The following is a 16,607-nucleotide window of genomic DNA, read 5'->3' as shown; positions in this document are numbered from 1 at the left end:
AGTTTTTCCTTATACTGATTATTCATTTTCTCTATTGGTTTAGTTTTTTCCTTACTGATTATTCATTTTCAGTTTTTCCTTACTGATTATTCATTTTCTCTATTGGTATAGTTTTTCCTTATACTGATTATTCATTTTCTCTATTGGTTTAGTTTTTTCCTTACTGATTATTCATTTTCTCTATTGGTATAGTTTTTCCTTATACTGATTATTCATTTTCTCTATTGGTTTAGTTTTTTCCTTACTGATTATTCATTTTCTCTATTGGTATAGTTTTTTTCTCCTCCCAAATGAATCAACCTCTTGTAGGAATCTTAAAGGGAGTTTTAGCGGAAAATGAAATTTAGCAGCCTCAACCCCCTTTCATTTTTGCAAACACTCTCTGTAATGGGAAATTAAAATGTTAGTTTTGTTATTTAAATTCTATTTTAGTGAAACTCTGTACTTGCTGGCTAGTATCTCCGTGTTTCCAATTCTTGTTGGAGTTATCCTAATCTTTCTTTGGGTACTTGTTCATCAATTAAGTATCAGGTACAGTGGTAGGCGATTATATCAATGCATAAAGACGATTTTTTTTTATTGATCTTAATTGCTAAAACAAGCTTTTTCCAAATTACAAGTTCACATGTAATCAAAGAACAGCTTTTTTAATTAATAACGAGATAAATACTTGATCTTCTATTTTTATTATTCTGCAGATTAATTTATCTTACATTAAAATCCAGGAATGTGTCTAAACTGCACCCAATCAGAGTGCCGATTGTAGAAACCAAACAGCCAATCAGAAGCCGAGAAATTTTGGCGCGCAATCAATGAGAAAACTGAGCAGGGAACTTTTGAATGGTGGATATCGGGATTAAGGCTTAATCCACTCTTTTTCTTAATCTCCAGATTAACATGATCTTGCAAGATTATCTTAAAAGTGTATGAAAAACGATAAAATTCATATTATTATTTAATCATCTGAGAAACTGTAGCAGCCAATCAGAGAAAAGCGGGCAACCAATGAGAGAACAGAAATATTCTCATTGGAGAAAACAATTAACGTCAGATGTCGTAGCGCCCCATTTTAAATAGTGATATAAAAGGGCATCCCACGGGCAGCCGTAGTATATTTGGATTCCCGAGCCGGGTCAACCTTTCCAGTCCCAGTTTGTACTGTACCTAGCTCTATGGACAGACTAGCCGGTGCAACAAGGTTGACGCGGTCAGACTTCATGCTTCATGAAGGTTGAATTTTCTTTTACTAAAGGGGCAGAGGTGCGTGATCCAAATATACAAGGGGTATTCAGATCGTACTTAATTTGCGTGTTATTTCTCGTGAATTTTTTTTACTATAGAAAGTTTTGATTTATTTTAAAAAAGTCAGGATTTAACAATGCCAACTCCATCTGAAACCAAGAGCTCCTTCGAGTCTCAAATTCTCATTTTTCCCAAGATCAATGCACATTCATCATCTTTCAATATAGCAAGCTGGACGTTGATGGTGCCACTTTGAACATTGGGTACTAAAATTAATGCTTAGCTTTTTTTGTAAATGTTCTACACTGAATAAAAATGTAAAAAGTTCATGTATTTATTGATTTTTGATCCATTTCTGGAGTCAAGCACTAACTGATTCTGATTCTTACTTCTGAACCAGGAGTGTGCGCAGTATTAGAACATTAAAAAGAGGGAAAAGAGATGTTTATGGATATTATTCAACTCCGAGATCTAGAAGTATGGACGTTCTAGGTAAAGGAATTCAACTAGTTCAAGAACAACTGTCTCAAATTTTACAATTTCATAAAGGAATTGAGTTTTTGCCGCAAATTCAAATGTTGTAAATACTATATCTTTGCAACTTGGGAATGTAAACCTTTGATATTTAATTCTACACGATTTGATCAGCATAGTTTAAAATATCGATGGCCTACAACATTGGCTTGCAAGGATATAGCGATCTGTTTATATTATTTTGTGAAATAGAAAGAATCTGAATACTCATTAAAAACTCAAATTTTCTAAAAATTTATCTTTGCAACCCTGATGTCTTAAGACTTTGATTTTTCAAACTTTGTGTTCAGATCCTTTCCTATATCAAATTCTAAGGCTTTTAATACATTGCATCGAGTGTAAATTAATTGGAAAAATATATGTAATTAACGATGATAGTTATCTAACTTTTGATGCATTGTTCGGCGTTTATATCAATACAATGAAAACGAATTTTTATCTAAGTTTTGATTTCTTAAAAGTTTTTCTTAAATTTCAAGTTTCTATATAAACAAAGAGAAACTGTTTCCATGTTTAAGTGTATCGATGCTGTTTACTATAGTTCAAATCAAAAGTAGTCTTCATTGTATTGATATATACGACGACGACCGTAAATAAAACATATTTAGATACTCGGTACATGGGTACACCAGGTACACCAGTATACACTACAGGCAGGTCTAGAAGTCTGCCAAGAAAACTGGACTGGGAGCTCATGGAATTAGAGAGGGATGGACTTGATATGGATGGGAGAGGGAGGGATGGACTTGATATAGATGGGAGAGGGAGGGATGGACTTGATATAGATGGGAGGGGTAGGGATGAAATGAATACTGATGGGAGAAGGCGTGAAGGATCAAAAAGAGAAGGATATTGGCAGGGGGCATACTCGGATACTACCAAAAGGTAAGAAGAGGACCATTCAGGGGTGTATCGTGTATTAAGGAATTTTTCCACGAGGGCATATTTTGTTTTCTTTCCGGAGGGTGCTTAGCGCTCACTGGGGCCTAAAAGCCCATGAAATTCATAGATTTCTCTGGTCCAGGGGGGGGGGGCTTAGCTCAGTAGTAATAAACAGGAAGCTGCTGAATATGAAGACAACGACATTATAGCAATATTCAAGTGTATTTAATGTTGTGACAAAACAAATATTTTTCTAGATACTTATCAAATCAATTATTTAGTGATATGGGTCTGTTTACACTGCACAATAGCTGTGTCTCATACTCATTTGACTTTCTAAAGTCAAAACTTGAGTCTTAAAGTCGAATTCCTATTCCAGATTTTTCTGCAGTTATACACTGTATAGTAGCATATAATGCATATGTTTTACTGTGTAAGAAACGGTGTCATATCCGGATATTTCTTGTGCCCTTTTTTGTAATGTTAGAGACGGGTAATATAAGTTTTGCGTGTTTCTACCATGACACGTTTCCCTTTAGATTTAAAACTTTGACATTTTTAAACCGTTTAAATTTTATTTCTATATTAGGATTAGAAGAGGAATTGAGTCTTTGCCACAAACTCTGATTTTAAATTTCCTTGAAACCCAATTTCGAATATCTTAGATATTTCAAACTATGAATTCTGTTAGATCAAATAATTTAAGTTTGAAATATGAAATTTTTACACCAACAGGTTGCAAAAATAAATAAATTGGAAAATTTGAGTTTGCGGCAAAGACTCATTTATTTTAGGACCCGTTTTTTGCAAGTAGGCGATTATATCAATAAATTGAGGACGACTTTTTAATTTAAGTTTTTATTGTTAACAAGCTTTTTTTAATCACAAGTTTACAAGTAGGTAAAAAGAACCTTTTTAGTTGACAGCTTCTCTTGGTTTCCATGCTGTTTAAAAGCTTGATATGAATCAAAATTAAAATCAAAAGTCGTCTCCATTATTTTGATATATTCGTCTACCACCATACAATATCAGTCAAGGCTTGCATCAATTTCTCCACCTACCTTTACAATCCTAGATCTATCTATCTATCATTTATTTCTTGCTCTTACCTTATAGAATCCCCTTAATTTACAATTACAATGTTCAAAATATTGTTTCAAACATTTAAAAGTATTAAAATGAACATATTTTAAATATTGAATTAAACAATACACAGGGTTACCCAAAAAGGATGAGATTTTATCGACGACTGTACCAAATTTAGTCTGTTTCCTTATATTCATGATTCCCTCAACTGTAAACTTTATTTTCTCATCCAATAAAAAGGTCATGAAAAGACTGTATTCAAGGCAAAGGACTTAATTCGATCTTGGAATCGTCACATTTAAAGGGAGTGACCGACAATGCATGGAGTTGAACTGAGATTGCAGTATTATTGAGAATTTTTCTAGGATTAATGTTAAACCTATCAGATGTTTTTACGGTGCATAGTTGTTCAGCAGACAGCAAGACTGCAAATGCAGTCTTTAAAATATCCTCATAGATTGTCCTCTTTGAAGGGATGATTTTGAGAATTGGTTTCATTTAAATTATTCAATGACGACCACGAAAAATGTAAGTAAAAATCTGCAGTATACTGATTTGTTGTTTAGAAACAGGATGAGAAAAAAAACTTAACTCTTATCATCGAAAATAAGTAATCTTAGTCAGTTATTGGCTTCTGTAATGTTTCAATGTTCAAAACCATTTTCTGTAGTTTATGGGGAATTTTGAATGAAAGACGACATTTGAAGAATTTGAAGAAATCTTCGAACAAATTCATAAATAATAAGAAAATCGATATAACGATAAAAAGAAACAATTTATTCTAACATTGATTTATTGACAAATGTCTAATGAGAAATATCTTAAACATATAATAAGTTTACTGTAGAAATTTTGTTAAATTTTTCTTCTTTGTTTTTAAATAATTTATATAAACCGATTCTCAAAATCATCCCTCCAAAATGGACAATCAATGAGGATTTTGAATATTGAATTTGCCCTCCGAACCCGAAAAAAATTATCAACAATACTGCAATCTCAGTTTAACTGCCATACTTTGCCAGTCACTCCCTTTTATGCAACAATAAAAAATACTGTTTTAGAAGAGGGTTGTCCAGACATGGCATCACTTCGTCCTACGAGTTTGAATCTTTTCATCTGACGAAGGAAGAAGCCTCCGATATACGGGGAAACAAACCTTCAGATTCTTTTACTGGAGGAAGACGAATTTCTCCAAGTCTCCGGAGACGAGCCTCCAACCCTAATCAGAGCCAGGAGACAAGAACGGAGACGATTAAAAGAAGAAAACATCCAAATCTTGATATATTTGGAACCGCAGAGTTTAGAAAACAGTCCGAATCAAGGAGTGAATCCCTAAGTAGAAAAAATTTAGTAGTTAACTTTCAAGATCTCATTCCCAGGCCTAAACTTAAAGGTAAAAAGATATTGAACAAATTAAATGGACTGCATGCGTAATTCAAAAAAACTTTCCATGCAAAGATAGCAAATTTCTATTAGCAACGGACCCTTATAAGCTTTTTCTGATAAAGTATTAACATTTTTGTTTATGTAAACAGAGCTGAAAACTTTATGTCTATTTTATTTTCGGTTTCTTTACGAAAGTGACATGCGCATTTCTTGCTTATAATAAGCAATTTAGAGAAATTCACAGAAATAAGCACCTTTTGAGTTAGAAAAACGACGATATCGTTCACATTTTTGATTAGATTAAGGTTTTAATGGTACGGTTGTAAATCGGGCCTTGTTTTGCATTAAGGATGAAGTGAAATTACGTTAACAGTTCCTTTAAGTCGATTACAAGAAATATTCATTTTTTTATTTTGCACATGCACATAGAGCACAATTTCTGTTCTATAATTGTTTACAATAATTTACTATAAATGTTAAGAATTGATCCATTTTTCCCTCTGGCCCGATACAACGTATTAAATATAATTATATTGCAGTAGAAGATGAAACTGATGTACGTGAACTAGTCGCTGAAGATACATACTACCGAGATCGGTTGATAAAGAGAAATAAAACAATGGATGAGGGGGATTACATTGAAAAACATATAGATACTAGCGCACTTGAACATTTTAATTCTAAATCACTAGGTCCTGGGACAAAGATGGAAAAAATAGTTAGTTACAAGGATTTTATGGAGACCAGTAACAAATATATTGATATCTTGGAGCCGGTACTAGGTTTCAAGGATAAAATGGCGTCGAATGAACAATATATGGATATGGGACTCAATGTTAGAAGAAGAGAGGGCAATATTGATGGATTCAATAAGAATCAGTTGGATGAAGTTATAAGAAAAGAGAGTTTAATTCAGCCTGATAATTTCCTTGGAGAAGTTCGAGTTCACACTGATAAGGTTGGGAAGAGTGGTGATGATGAGTACAATGTACCCAACCCTGTATATCCAACCTTTACTAAGAGTGGTGTACTCACCAAATCTGATATTATTACAATGTACTGCAGGGAGCGATAACTACATGCCAACACAGCATACATCCACTGCATACTAGACAGAAGAAGATTAAATTTTTGCGACATTACTGGTACAACTTTGGAACCTCGTTGCTCCTCTATTTTCATTTTACGCTCAATTATGAGCAAAGCAATATTAATATAATACAGCTATATTACATATTTATATTATTTTTGATTGATTTCACCGATTGAATCTACACGAGTTAGTCCTATTGCATTGTATAATTAATATGTTATGTATCTTTTTCGTGTTGATAACTTTAAACCTTTTTGTCTTTTCTTGTGAGTTGTTGCTGTCAATCATTCAAGTAAATATGTATTATAATTATATATGCATATAATACTATATAAATATATACATTTTATAAATATTTTGATTTATGACAAATACTAATTGATCGCTAAGTTCTGTTCTTTTTTAAAATCTATTATGTATTGCAATGATAACCAGAAAACTGTAGAATAGGAAGACGACATTAAAGCAAAACTGAACATTATTTGATGTTGTTACAAAGCAGATAGCTTTACTAGTAAGTTATTTAATCACTTCTCAAATGAAATGAACCTGTTTACACTGCACAAGTGATGGGCCTCATGTTTATTAGACTACTTAAATTCATAACTTGAGCATAAACGTCGTCTTCCTATCTCAGATTTTGCTGGTTATCCCTGTATAAAGTTTAAGTATTATGTATATATTCAATGTAGTTTAACAAACTTTGTTTTGTCTAGAAGTTAATTTTCCTTTACGAGCAAAACCAAAAGATTTTTTTTTATGTAAAAATTGTATCATTCGTTTTTGGGCATTTTGTCGTTAAATATACAATATATCATATTTTTAACATTGTAGAGTTATTCAAGTATCTTACCTAACTAAAAAGAAACTTGAAACTTGAAAGAAAATCTCTTTTTCAAATATGTTTTAGATTTACATGAAGATGCTTTACGAAATCAGATTTAATCTTTTTGTTCACAAATCTAACGTTCATTCAGTCAAATTTTCATCGAAATCAATCTTTAAACAGAGTGTGAGTCAAAAAAATGTATGAATAGCGAGATCTTGCACACAATAAATCATTTTTTGAATTCAGGAAATCCGCAATTTTATTTTTTTTTAAATCATTTTGATGTTTTTTTGTTCTTTCTAAATTTTTTTTAATATTCATTTTTGAGAAAGGTAAAAATGTCTAAATCAAAACAATAGGAAAATACACAAAAAATAAGCATTAAAATAAGTTGATTGCGGATTTTCTGAATTTAATCTCGCGCATGAGAGGTTCAATAGGATGTATATGAGAGCTAAGAATAGGATGGTATGAGAGGTTCCATAGGATGTATATAAGATATATGGATAGGATGGTATGAGAGGTTCCATAGGATGTATATGAGAGATATATTGATAGGATGTTATGAGAGGTTCCATAGAATGGATATGAGAGGTAGGTTCCATAGAATGTATATTAGAGATATGGATAGACTGGTATCAGAGTTGTGGATAGGATGTATATGAGAGGTTCCATGGGATATAATGATATAATGGATACGTGGATAGCAAGGTTCAAGGGGAGTAGAGAGTCTGGGGAGTGAGTGAGGTATATGGTCCTAGTCCAGATTACGGTGAAATCAGCTGTTCCTGGTGTGTTCACTCACTCTAGTCCGGCAACTCCAGTGACTAGTATACTTGCATCATTCATACTACACAACCTTACTGCATCAGTTAAACAGTTATATAAATGATGACAAGGAAAATGTTAAATTGAAAGCCGTAGTTTCTCTCTACACATTAACTGTTGAATTCTGTGAAACGTTAACGTTCTCTTGGTCCGGTATAGTTAAATAATGATATAGAAGTTTTTGTATGAATGCCAGAATATGAAAATTTTAACTTTCACCATCATTTTTTGGAGTTTTGAGGTAAAATACTAGCTAGTATAATGGTTGACAAACCCTTAACTCTTAAACATATATTGGGTCGGTCCTAGAGAACGATTTTTTTACCCCCAAATCAATTTGGGGACACGTCCCCCTAAAAATTGTTTCGCCTTCTTTCAAATTGAAAATTGAAATACTTGTGACTAAGTCCTAAAAAGGACATTTTTTGATGAAATCAATGAAAATGATTGCAATCAGCGGCGACTTAAGAGGGGAAATCCCCATCCAGGAATATTGGGGTAGGGGACATCCCCCTCCTTGGAAAATTGAGGGGACATTCACTCCCCCCTCCGCGGGATTTGAGCCGCAAGAAGAGATAGCAGGCTCCTTCTAGCCTATAATTTTGATTTTCAAGAATGGGATAAAAACAAATTTTTGCGCGCAATAATTCACTTATCCCCCCCCCCTCCCGGCTTGGAAATATCATAGCCCCTCCTGATCCTCCTGAACCTCCTGATTGTAAATGTTAAAAATCTATTATTTATATGAATATGTGGATTTACGTCCCACCAAACATTACAGTGGGTAAATATTACTTCTTCCATATATAGTACTAGCGCAGGACTAGTACTAGTATATAGTAGTAGCGCAGGAACCCAGCTTTGCCTAGAAACTAAATTTTAAGTATAAAGGTCGACAGCTGTTGAACTTGAAACTTTCAAACCAGCTAAGAATATTCCCGTGGTTCTACCGAACTCCCCAATCAAAATTTGAGACAAATTGGTCAAGGGGTTCATGAGTTATGATCAGACATACATACTAACAAACATAGATTACTACTTTATATTATTATATAGATTAGATATTGAAGACTTTTTAAAGTTTATTTCGGTAAAACAATCTTTTACTCAAATATATATAGTATAGTTTGAAATCAATTTTTACTATAACTAGGCTTTTAGGGTGCTTCGCGCCCATCTTATATTTCAATTGTGAACATTTTCTCTTTGTAAACAGTGTAAAACCAAACCAAAAAAAGGTTCGTGGATTTGCAAATTTCATAAAAGTCGAATTTTTTGTTCGCAAATTTTTGAAAATTTTATCATCTATAAACTTTCCTTGGGGTCAAGTGAGGGCCCGATCGGTTCAGCCGTTTTGACAATTATTTATATATATAAATAGATAGATAGATATGACTACCATATATGTAATTTTTATTATTCTCTTTGGTATCAAACAACTTAACAAATTATGGAAGACTATTCACCAACTGTCATGTTTGGTGGGACACCCTGTACAATACATCTACAGGGTGTCCCACATCATATTGGATCGTTAATGGCCAGCTCTAAATCACGATTTTTGGGATTAAAAATTTAAGAAGAATGAATTATTGGGAAAAATTGTATAAGGCCATTAGAAAAATTTGCTTGCAGAAAATACAAATTTTTTCGAGTTTTTGTGTGCGTATTTTGGCGTTAAAGCATGGAGATATGATATGGGACGCTCTGTATGTTTATTTGTAAATATAGTCGTGAAAAAACATTAAGCATAGCTAGCGTTACAATCATTATAGAGGCTTTATTTGTCTAGTGGAAGGTAGAGTGTGGATTATATGAATCTGATTCTGAAGTTATCTCTCTAAATGCTACAACATTTACAGATGCAATTACAAGTAAGGATTAAGAACCAAGCAAAAAGAAAGTTTTCTAACAACGTAATTAAAATGATTTTTAATAATGCAGTCTTTTTTATAAAGGGACTGTTAGCGTAATTTCAAGGGACTCTCCATGCAAAATTGGCAATGCCTGATGTAAAACGGCACCTTTAAAAGTTTTGTCTAATTAAGTATGAATTAGATACTTATGTTTCTGTTTCTTTAAACTGCAGTTTATTTTTAATTGCGGTTGTCTGTGAAGTTACATGCGCATTTCTTGCTTATAAGAAGCAATTGAGAAGTCATCAGAATTTAACTCTTGTCGAGCTAGGAAAACGACGGTATCTTCCACTTTTTTCATTTCTTACGGTTTTAAGGGTATTGTTGTACATCGGGCATTGCCATCTTTGCTTGGAGGGTCACTTGAAATTATGCTTACAGTCTCTTTTTGTAGAATTTTGCATCAGATTTTACAATGTACACACAGCGCTAGGGTATATGTATCTATTGCAATCTAATTAACAATTTTTGGTTTTTTCCTGCTAGACTATTCGACTGCGAAGGAGGGGTAAGCACTGCAGATAAAAAGGCTATTATTTTCAGAGCAAATAACACGTTAAGTCATAAAATAGAACACGAATACAAGAAATGATATGTATAGTAAATGACGAAATATAGCAAATGAAAAAAAAAGGAAATACCGACAACGTTACTTCATCCTACACTGATGGAGAAGGTCAAATTTATGCAATATTACTGGTAAAACTTTGTGTCCTCGTAGCTCCTCCGGTTTCGATTTTACGCGCAATTATGAGAAAAGCAAATTGTTCCAATTATTATTAGAAATTCATGTTTGTTTTGTTTTTCTCAATAGCTCTTCAACAAGAAGAGTAATAATTGAAAACATATAAGATTACGTGCAGCTAACTGCAATTTGACGTGACGTAAAGAGCAAATATATTTATAGAAAAAGTTATCTAAAAAGCCACAGATTAACAAAAATACAGATAGAACACAAGATGTCGTCTTTCCAAGATTTAGGAGTTTTTCGTTCCCAATAACCCTGAGGCAGAGTCCCAAAGGAGTTACGCGCATGTTCTCTGTTTGTCTTGTATTTCAACGCAGCCAGCGCGTAACTCCTTTGGGCTTCAGGGTTGTTGTGAACGAAAAACCCCTAAATCTTGAAAAGACGACATCTATTGTTAATTTATCTATGTATAAGCTATTATCGTGAAAAACCTTATGAAATTATTTAGGACTTCTTTGAGGCCACATAAATTTCAAAGAATTTTTTAAAATTTAAAATTTTACAGGTCGACCTCATGCTTGGATAGTAGAATTTTATGCTAGCTGGTGTGGACACTGCCAGGAGTTCGCTCAACCTTATAAACAAGTAAATAGCAATTGTTAAAAATGTATCCAACCTCTTTTTACATAATAATACACTTTTGCTAGGGATAGTGTTATAAATCGTTATGGATTGTTTAAAAAAGTATTTAATAAAAATACCAAGATTTCAAAAATGTATTATGTTAAAGCTTTTATTAAACTTTGCAATATATTTATATTAAAAACTAGAAAAACTTCTTAAAAAACTATAGATACAACACATTCAATGAAGTATCGTTTTTTTTGGTCGTTTTTGGGTGTTTTTGGGTCGTTTTGGGTCTTTTTTGGGTCGTTTTTGGATCATTTTTGGGTCTTTTTGGGTCGTTTTTGGTTTTTTTTTGCCTATATCCTCTGTTAAGGTGGAAATTTGACACTGTAAGAAAAGCAAATGTACAGAAAAAAAAATTAAAAACGTTTTCTCTTTTTTACACTCTGCAAAATTTTGACCCTGAAAAAAGCAAATAAATGGTTAAAACGACCCAAAAAAAAACAACCCAACTGAAGGAATATGTGGATTAAGATAGGTGCACGTTTCTGTTTGTTACCTTTTCTCCATTGCTTGATTATTTGTGCGAAAATTACGAGGTTTTTTTAGTTTTTAACTCAAAATTCCATTCAGAGGCGCAACGCAATTAGCACAAAATGGAAAAGAATTAATTTTAATAATCAGTTTCATAAAAGATGGTCTACAATAATGATCAAAAGAGCCAAGATTAATGGAGATTTTAGACCGAAAAATGAATGATTTAATCTTGTGTAGAATAATTTGTTGTCTAGTTTAGCAATGATATTGCTTTTTGGGGAGACATACTCAGGGTTGGAGCCATTGATTGCGCAGACCCAGCAAATGAGGTAATTAACATTATATTACAATGAATGTCATCTTAGCGACCTATCTTCTATTTGAACTTTTAATTGTTGCTCAATCTTTCAGAATTTTCTCTACAATGAAAAAATAAAAAAATAACTTGCAGATTTACAATTTTGTTTTCGTGGATTTCAAAAGGATACATCATCAGGTTATAAATCTGGTTTAGAAAATCAGGGTTTGTGGCAAAAACTCAGTTCCTTTAGGTAACGTATGGTCCCACCAAAAAGTTGGGCCCGATCGGTTCACCTGTTTTGGACAAACAGAGAGACACCCAGACAAGCAAAGTTTATAAAGATATATTTTCAGGATACATGTTCAAAGTATGAAGTCAAGGGGTACCCAACAGTTAAATATTTTCCTCCCTACGCTACGGAGCAAGATCTTGGAATACTCAGGAAAATTCAAATTTTTCTTTTTTAAAACATTTTCTTAAAATTTTCCTTGTGCAACTGATTTGGCTTAAAGTTACTTGCTTTTCTAAGCAAAAAAAATGATTCTTTGTCACAAACTCTAATTTATAATCCCTATATCTTTTAACCCAATGTCGTAGACCTTAGATATTTCAAACTCTGAATTCTGTCAAATCAAATAATCTAAGTTTGAAATATCAAAGGTTTACGCCATCAGGTTAAAAAGATATAAAGATTAAAAAAATTAGTTTTGTAAAAATAATCTAATTAATAATATAGCTGGAAATATTAGCTTTCTTTATGACCTATTTCTCTTTTTGTTTCAGTTTTAAAAGATATTTTAAAATTTGATTCCCTCAACAGAGAGTCCTATGAGAAAAGTGTTGCTTCGTTAAAATATGATTCAATCGATTTCATTGAATCTGTGCCATCTTTCAACAATTCTTTGTGGCCCGTTTTCCAACCAATCACAGGTAACCTACAGAGATTAATTTCCATAAATTTAGATTAAATATTGTTTCATAAAGGGACTGTAAGCGTAATTTTAATTGACCATTCTTGCAAAGATGGCAATGTCCGGTTTACAACCATACCATTGAAAGTTTTGTCTGATCAAGTATGAATTAGATAGCAATGTTTTTTTACTTTATTTTTATTTGCGGGTTCACTGCAAAAGTGGCTTGCGCATTCCTTGCAATGGAAAACCTCACAGAAATAAACCCTTTTCCGAGTCAGAAAAACAACGGTATCTTCCACATTTTTGATTCTATGAAGGTTTCAAGCAGTACTTAGGATCCGGATCCGTTGGATCCGCAAGATTTTGCCTTCCTGGATCCGGATCCGCAAAAATATGCGGATCCTTGAATCCGGATCCAAGGGGTAAAATATCAACCAAAAACTGCAAAAAAAACTTTTTTTACTCCTAAACCCCTTTTGAAAAAAGTGAGATAATAAAAATTTTCTAATTTCTGAATGGTTCATCAAGTTTTAGGATAAAAATAAGCGAAAAAAATAAAACAAAAAAATTGGAAATTATTTTTTGTTAAAAAAATTCAGTAAATCTAAAAGAAATGGCCTGGATCCGGATCCGCATCAAAATCAAATGGATCCTAAGCACTGGTTTCAAGGATACCGTTCCAAATCGGGCATTTGTATCACTGGTCACTTGAAATTACACTAACAGTACCTATTTGAAAACAAGATATTAAAATATTAAATCAATTAAGAATATAACGAGCTAACTGATTGGTCTCAAGTTTCTGAAGACAGGGAATTATTCATCATCTTTGAAGACGAGTCTTCATATGCAGGTATTTAAAACTTTTACTGCAGTGCTGATTCAGGCTTACCCTTTTAGTACAGGGTTACCCACAAAGTATGAGGCTTCAGAGACAACTGTACAGAATTAACACTGTCTGCTATAGGAATTGAGTCGCAATAATTATAAAAGCCCATAAAAAGGATATATTCATGGCAGAATATTTAATTTACCCTATGGGAACGTTAAATTTAAAGAGCTTCATGTCGTTTTTACAGTCTCATCCTTTGTGGGTAACAACCCCTACCCCCCCCCCCCCTACTCTCACACGTTTGAGATTAACGTTTAACTGAAACCAAGATTTTTTTCAGGTCGTGAGGTTCTTATGGATATTCGCCAGGCATTCCAGGGAGCTGAAAATGTTGCTAGGAATCTATTCAGAAATATTTTTTCATAATTCTTCATTTAATGATTTTTGTTTAAACGTCCCCTGGCCATGTAAATACAATTTCAAACAAGAAAATACATATAAATAGTAAGCAAAGTAATGTATTCTATCTGAAGTCTGATTTTAAAGAATTGTAATTTCGGAAAATTCGACGTCAGCCCTCAAATTAGAAATAAGGTATGAAGATTTGAATAGATGAAAACTATAAATAGAAAATGTTCACTTAAAGGATTGTAAGCCTAATCCTCCATGTAAAGAGGGCAATGTCCAATTTACAACGGAACCCTTATAACTGCACAGTGTTGTGTTCGTGGTGTACGTAGCGCACACAGGAAATCGAAGCTGAATTCAAGCGGGGTTCGATAAGTCCCTTTTAAGCCGATGTTATTATCAAGGGTGTATACAGAAATAGGTCTAGGGGGGGGGGGCTTCTGCCTGTAACAAATGACTTTTCATGGCATAATAAATGATTTTGCAAAGAAAAAACCAAGTAGCCATAGCGGAAGGAAACCTAGAACAAAGATTAAAGACTAATAAATTCCGTATTGTCGTTTCTAAAGTCTTATCCTTTAGTCAACTCGTCATTGCAAGCCCTATAGTATGATCATAGTGTTGCAATTTGACATAACATAAATCATGTGTGTCAGTGGTCATTGAAATAGATTATATTCAGGATAGATTTAAAATTGAAATAGATTATATCCAGGATAGATGTAAAATTGAAATAGATTATATCCAGGATAGATGTAAAATTGAAATAGATTATATCCAGGATAGATGTAAAATTTCTATATTCTTTAGTGAATTTCCTGCACTTGGATTTATCGCGGAGGCATCTAATGAGCTGAACGTATTGAAACAAGGGATATCAGGTACTGACAGATAAGCATTGTTTCAGGCCTGCTTTCAATCAATCAAGGTGATCGGTTTTTTAAAGAGGCTTCACAGGAATCTGATACGACTAACCTATTTCAAAGTAGTATGCTTGGAAACTTTTATTTCTTTACTTTATGCAAACTTTCTACTCGGCCAGAGATATCCATCAACACAATTTTTCAAAACGATCAAATCGTTTTGAAAAATCGTCTTGGTGTATATCTTATATCTGACCAATTTAAATACGAAGAGCTTTTTTATATTATATCTTAAAACTTGCAGAAATCGGATTTGGTTTTGTATCATACATCTCAAATCACATTTAATGTAAAACAAACCTTAAATTGTTTAAAAACAGACCTCTAAACTATTAACTTCCATAATACAAGGCAAATAGATTATCAAGTACAATAGGTGGCATGCAGAGAAATGGACTAATTATACACGACGTCACAAGGAAAACGTAATTTTCTCACATTAGTTGACATGTTTTCCAAGATTTAATATAAAAGTGTGAAAACGGAAAATAAAGAACAAATAAAATTGCACTTATTTTGCTGTAAGATAAACACTTTATTCTAAAATTATCACTATTTTTAATAAATAAAATAAATAAATGAACACAAAAACTGAATTGACACTTGTGACGTCAGAATTCAGCTGTACTGAGAGTGTAAAAATTCTACGTTGCCATCTATTGTACTAGAATCTATTTGAATACCAGGTAGAACATTTAGAATAGTAAAGCAGAAAATAAATCATTTATTAATTCTTTTAAGCTGATGAGATTGAGAGCTTGATTTATGATCATTACAATCCTGGATCTGTCCATCCAACTAGAATAACGGTTTGTTTTTTATATTTAAAAAAAGCGTTATTAAATTCAAAATGTGATGCACTTAATACACACTTACTTTTAAAATTTTTATTAAAATAATTAGTTACCATAGGCTATAGCAAATGATAATTTAGAACACTTGGAACATTTTATTAAATCTTTAGACATTGTTTTTATTCTAAAGAATTGATAAAAAAGCGTGGACTTAAATTTTTAATTAGCACCATTAAGACAAAACTTTTTGCAGAATCCGCGCTTGGAAATACATTATTTTTTGATTGATAGAAACATAATGAAAATGTTTTTAAAGCTTTTTTTTAAATACTCGTTTAAAAAAAGGTTTAATTATTTTTAATTTATACAGGGAAGTGTGATTAATCCTTTTCAAAAGGATAAACAAGACTTGACGAAATATTCATTTGACGACAACAAAAATAAACTTACTGTAAGGTAAGAATAATTTGGTAAAATTAAATGATTACTTATCTTTAAAAAAAATACAAATTTTCTGTTTGTCAATATGAATGGAAATATTTGTCGCCCTACTTATTTCTTGTAATTCTAAATGCCTCTATACAGTGTTATAATTTGGTATAGTATTGCCGCTATTTAGGTCATTTATACTGTACAAGTTACACTAAACTAATTTAAGCAAGATTTTAGCAGGAGTTTAAGCAGGATTTGGGCAAAACATGGAAATATTCCCTTCTATCCCCAATGATCTTTGGTTTCCAAATTGATCCTAAGTACTGTATATGTAGTTTATTACTTACCCCCCCCC

The 16,607-nt window shown here is 32.5% G+C and overlaps 2 protein-coding genes across 3 annotated transcripts in view; both read left to right on the top strand.

The window, feature by feature from the left end:
* Positions 1-1,346: 1,346 nt before the first annotated feature.
* LOC111704147 (uncharacterized) lies at positions 1,347-7,022 on the top strand. 2 transcript variants are annotated; one of them, XM_023476287.1, is made up of 4 exons: positions 1,347-1,734; positions 2,385-2,661; positions 4,806-5,137; positions 5,673-7,022. In XM_023476287.1, exons 1-4 carry the CDS (start codon positions 1,722-1,724, stop codon positions 6,203-6,205), a joined length of 1,155 nt encoding a protein of 384 aa, XP_023332055.1. In that variant the 5' UTR covers positions 1,347-1,721; the 3' UTR covers positions 6,206-7,022. The 2 variants fall into 2 exon arrangements, with proteins under 2 accessions (XP_023332055.1, XP_023332054.1); XM_023476286.1 differs by having other exon boundaries at positions 1,348-1,734; positions 5,670-7,022.
* Positions 7,023-7,851: 829 nt separating this feature from the next.
* Positions 7,852-16,607, top strand: part of LOC111704153 (sulfhydryl oxidase 1) — a 13,632-nt gene continuing 4,876 nt past the window's right edge. Inside the window, exons 1-12 of the mRNA XM_023476295.1 lie at positions 7,852-8,121; positions 9,673-9,754; positions 11,050-11,129; positions 11,903-11,977; positions 12,303-12,391; positions 12,770-12,879; positions 13,633-13,716; positions 14,036-14,093; positions 14,242-14,289; positions 14,914-14,984; positions 15,768-15,835; positions 16,191-16,276. Of these exons, the coding sequence (XP_023332063.1) occupies positions 8,080-8,121; positions 9,673-9,754; positions 11,050-11,129; positions 11,903-11,977; positions 12,303-12,391; positions 12,770-12,879; positions 13,633-13,716; positions 14,036-14,093; positions 14,242-14,289; positions 14,914-14,984; positions 15,768-15,835; positions 16,191-16,276 (893 nt within the window). The 5' untranslated portion in view covers positions 7,852-8,079. The remainder of the gene's footprint in view (positions 8,122-9,672; positions 9,755-11,049; positions 11,130-11,902; positions 11,978-12,302; positions 12,392-12,769; positions 12,880-13,632; positions 13,717-14,035; positions 14,094-14,241; positions 14,290-14,913; positions 14,985-15,767; positions 15,836-16,190; positions 16,277-16,607) is intronic.

The sequence above is a fragment of the Eurytemora carolleeae genome, unplaced genomic scaffold, assembly GCF_000591075.1.
Source record: "Eurytemora carolleeae unplaced genomic scaffold, Eaff_2.0 scaffold599, whole genome shotgun sequence".
Classification (NCBI taxonomy): Eukaryota; Metazoa; Arthropoda; class Copepoda; order Calanoida; family Temoridae; genus Eurytemora; species Eurytemora carolleeae.
The sequence above is the reverse complement of the archived record's forward strand: the minus strand, read 5'-3'. Positions and strand labels throughout refer to the sequence as shown.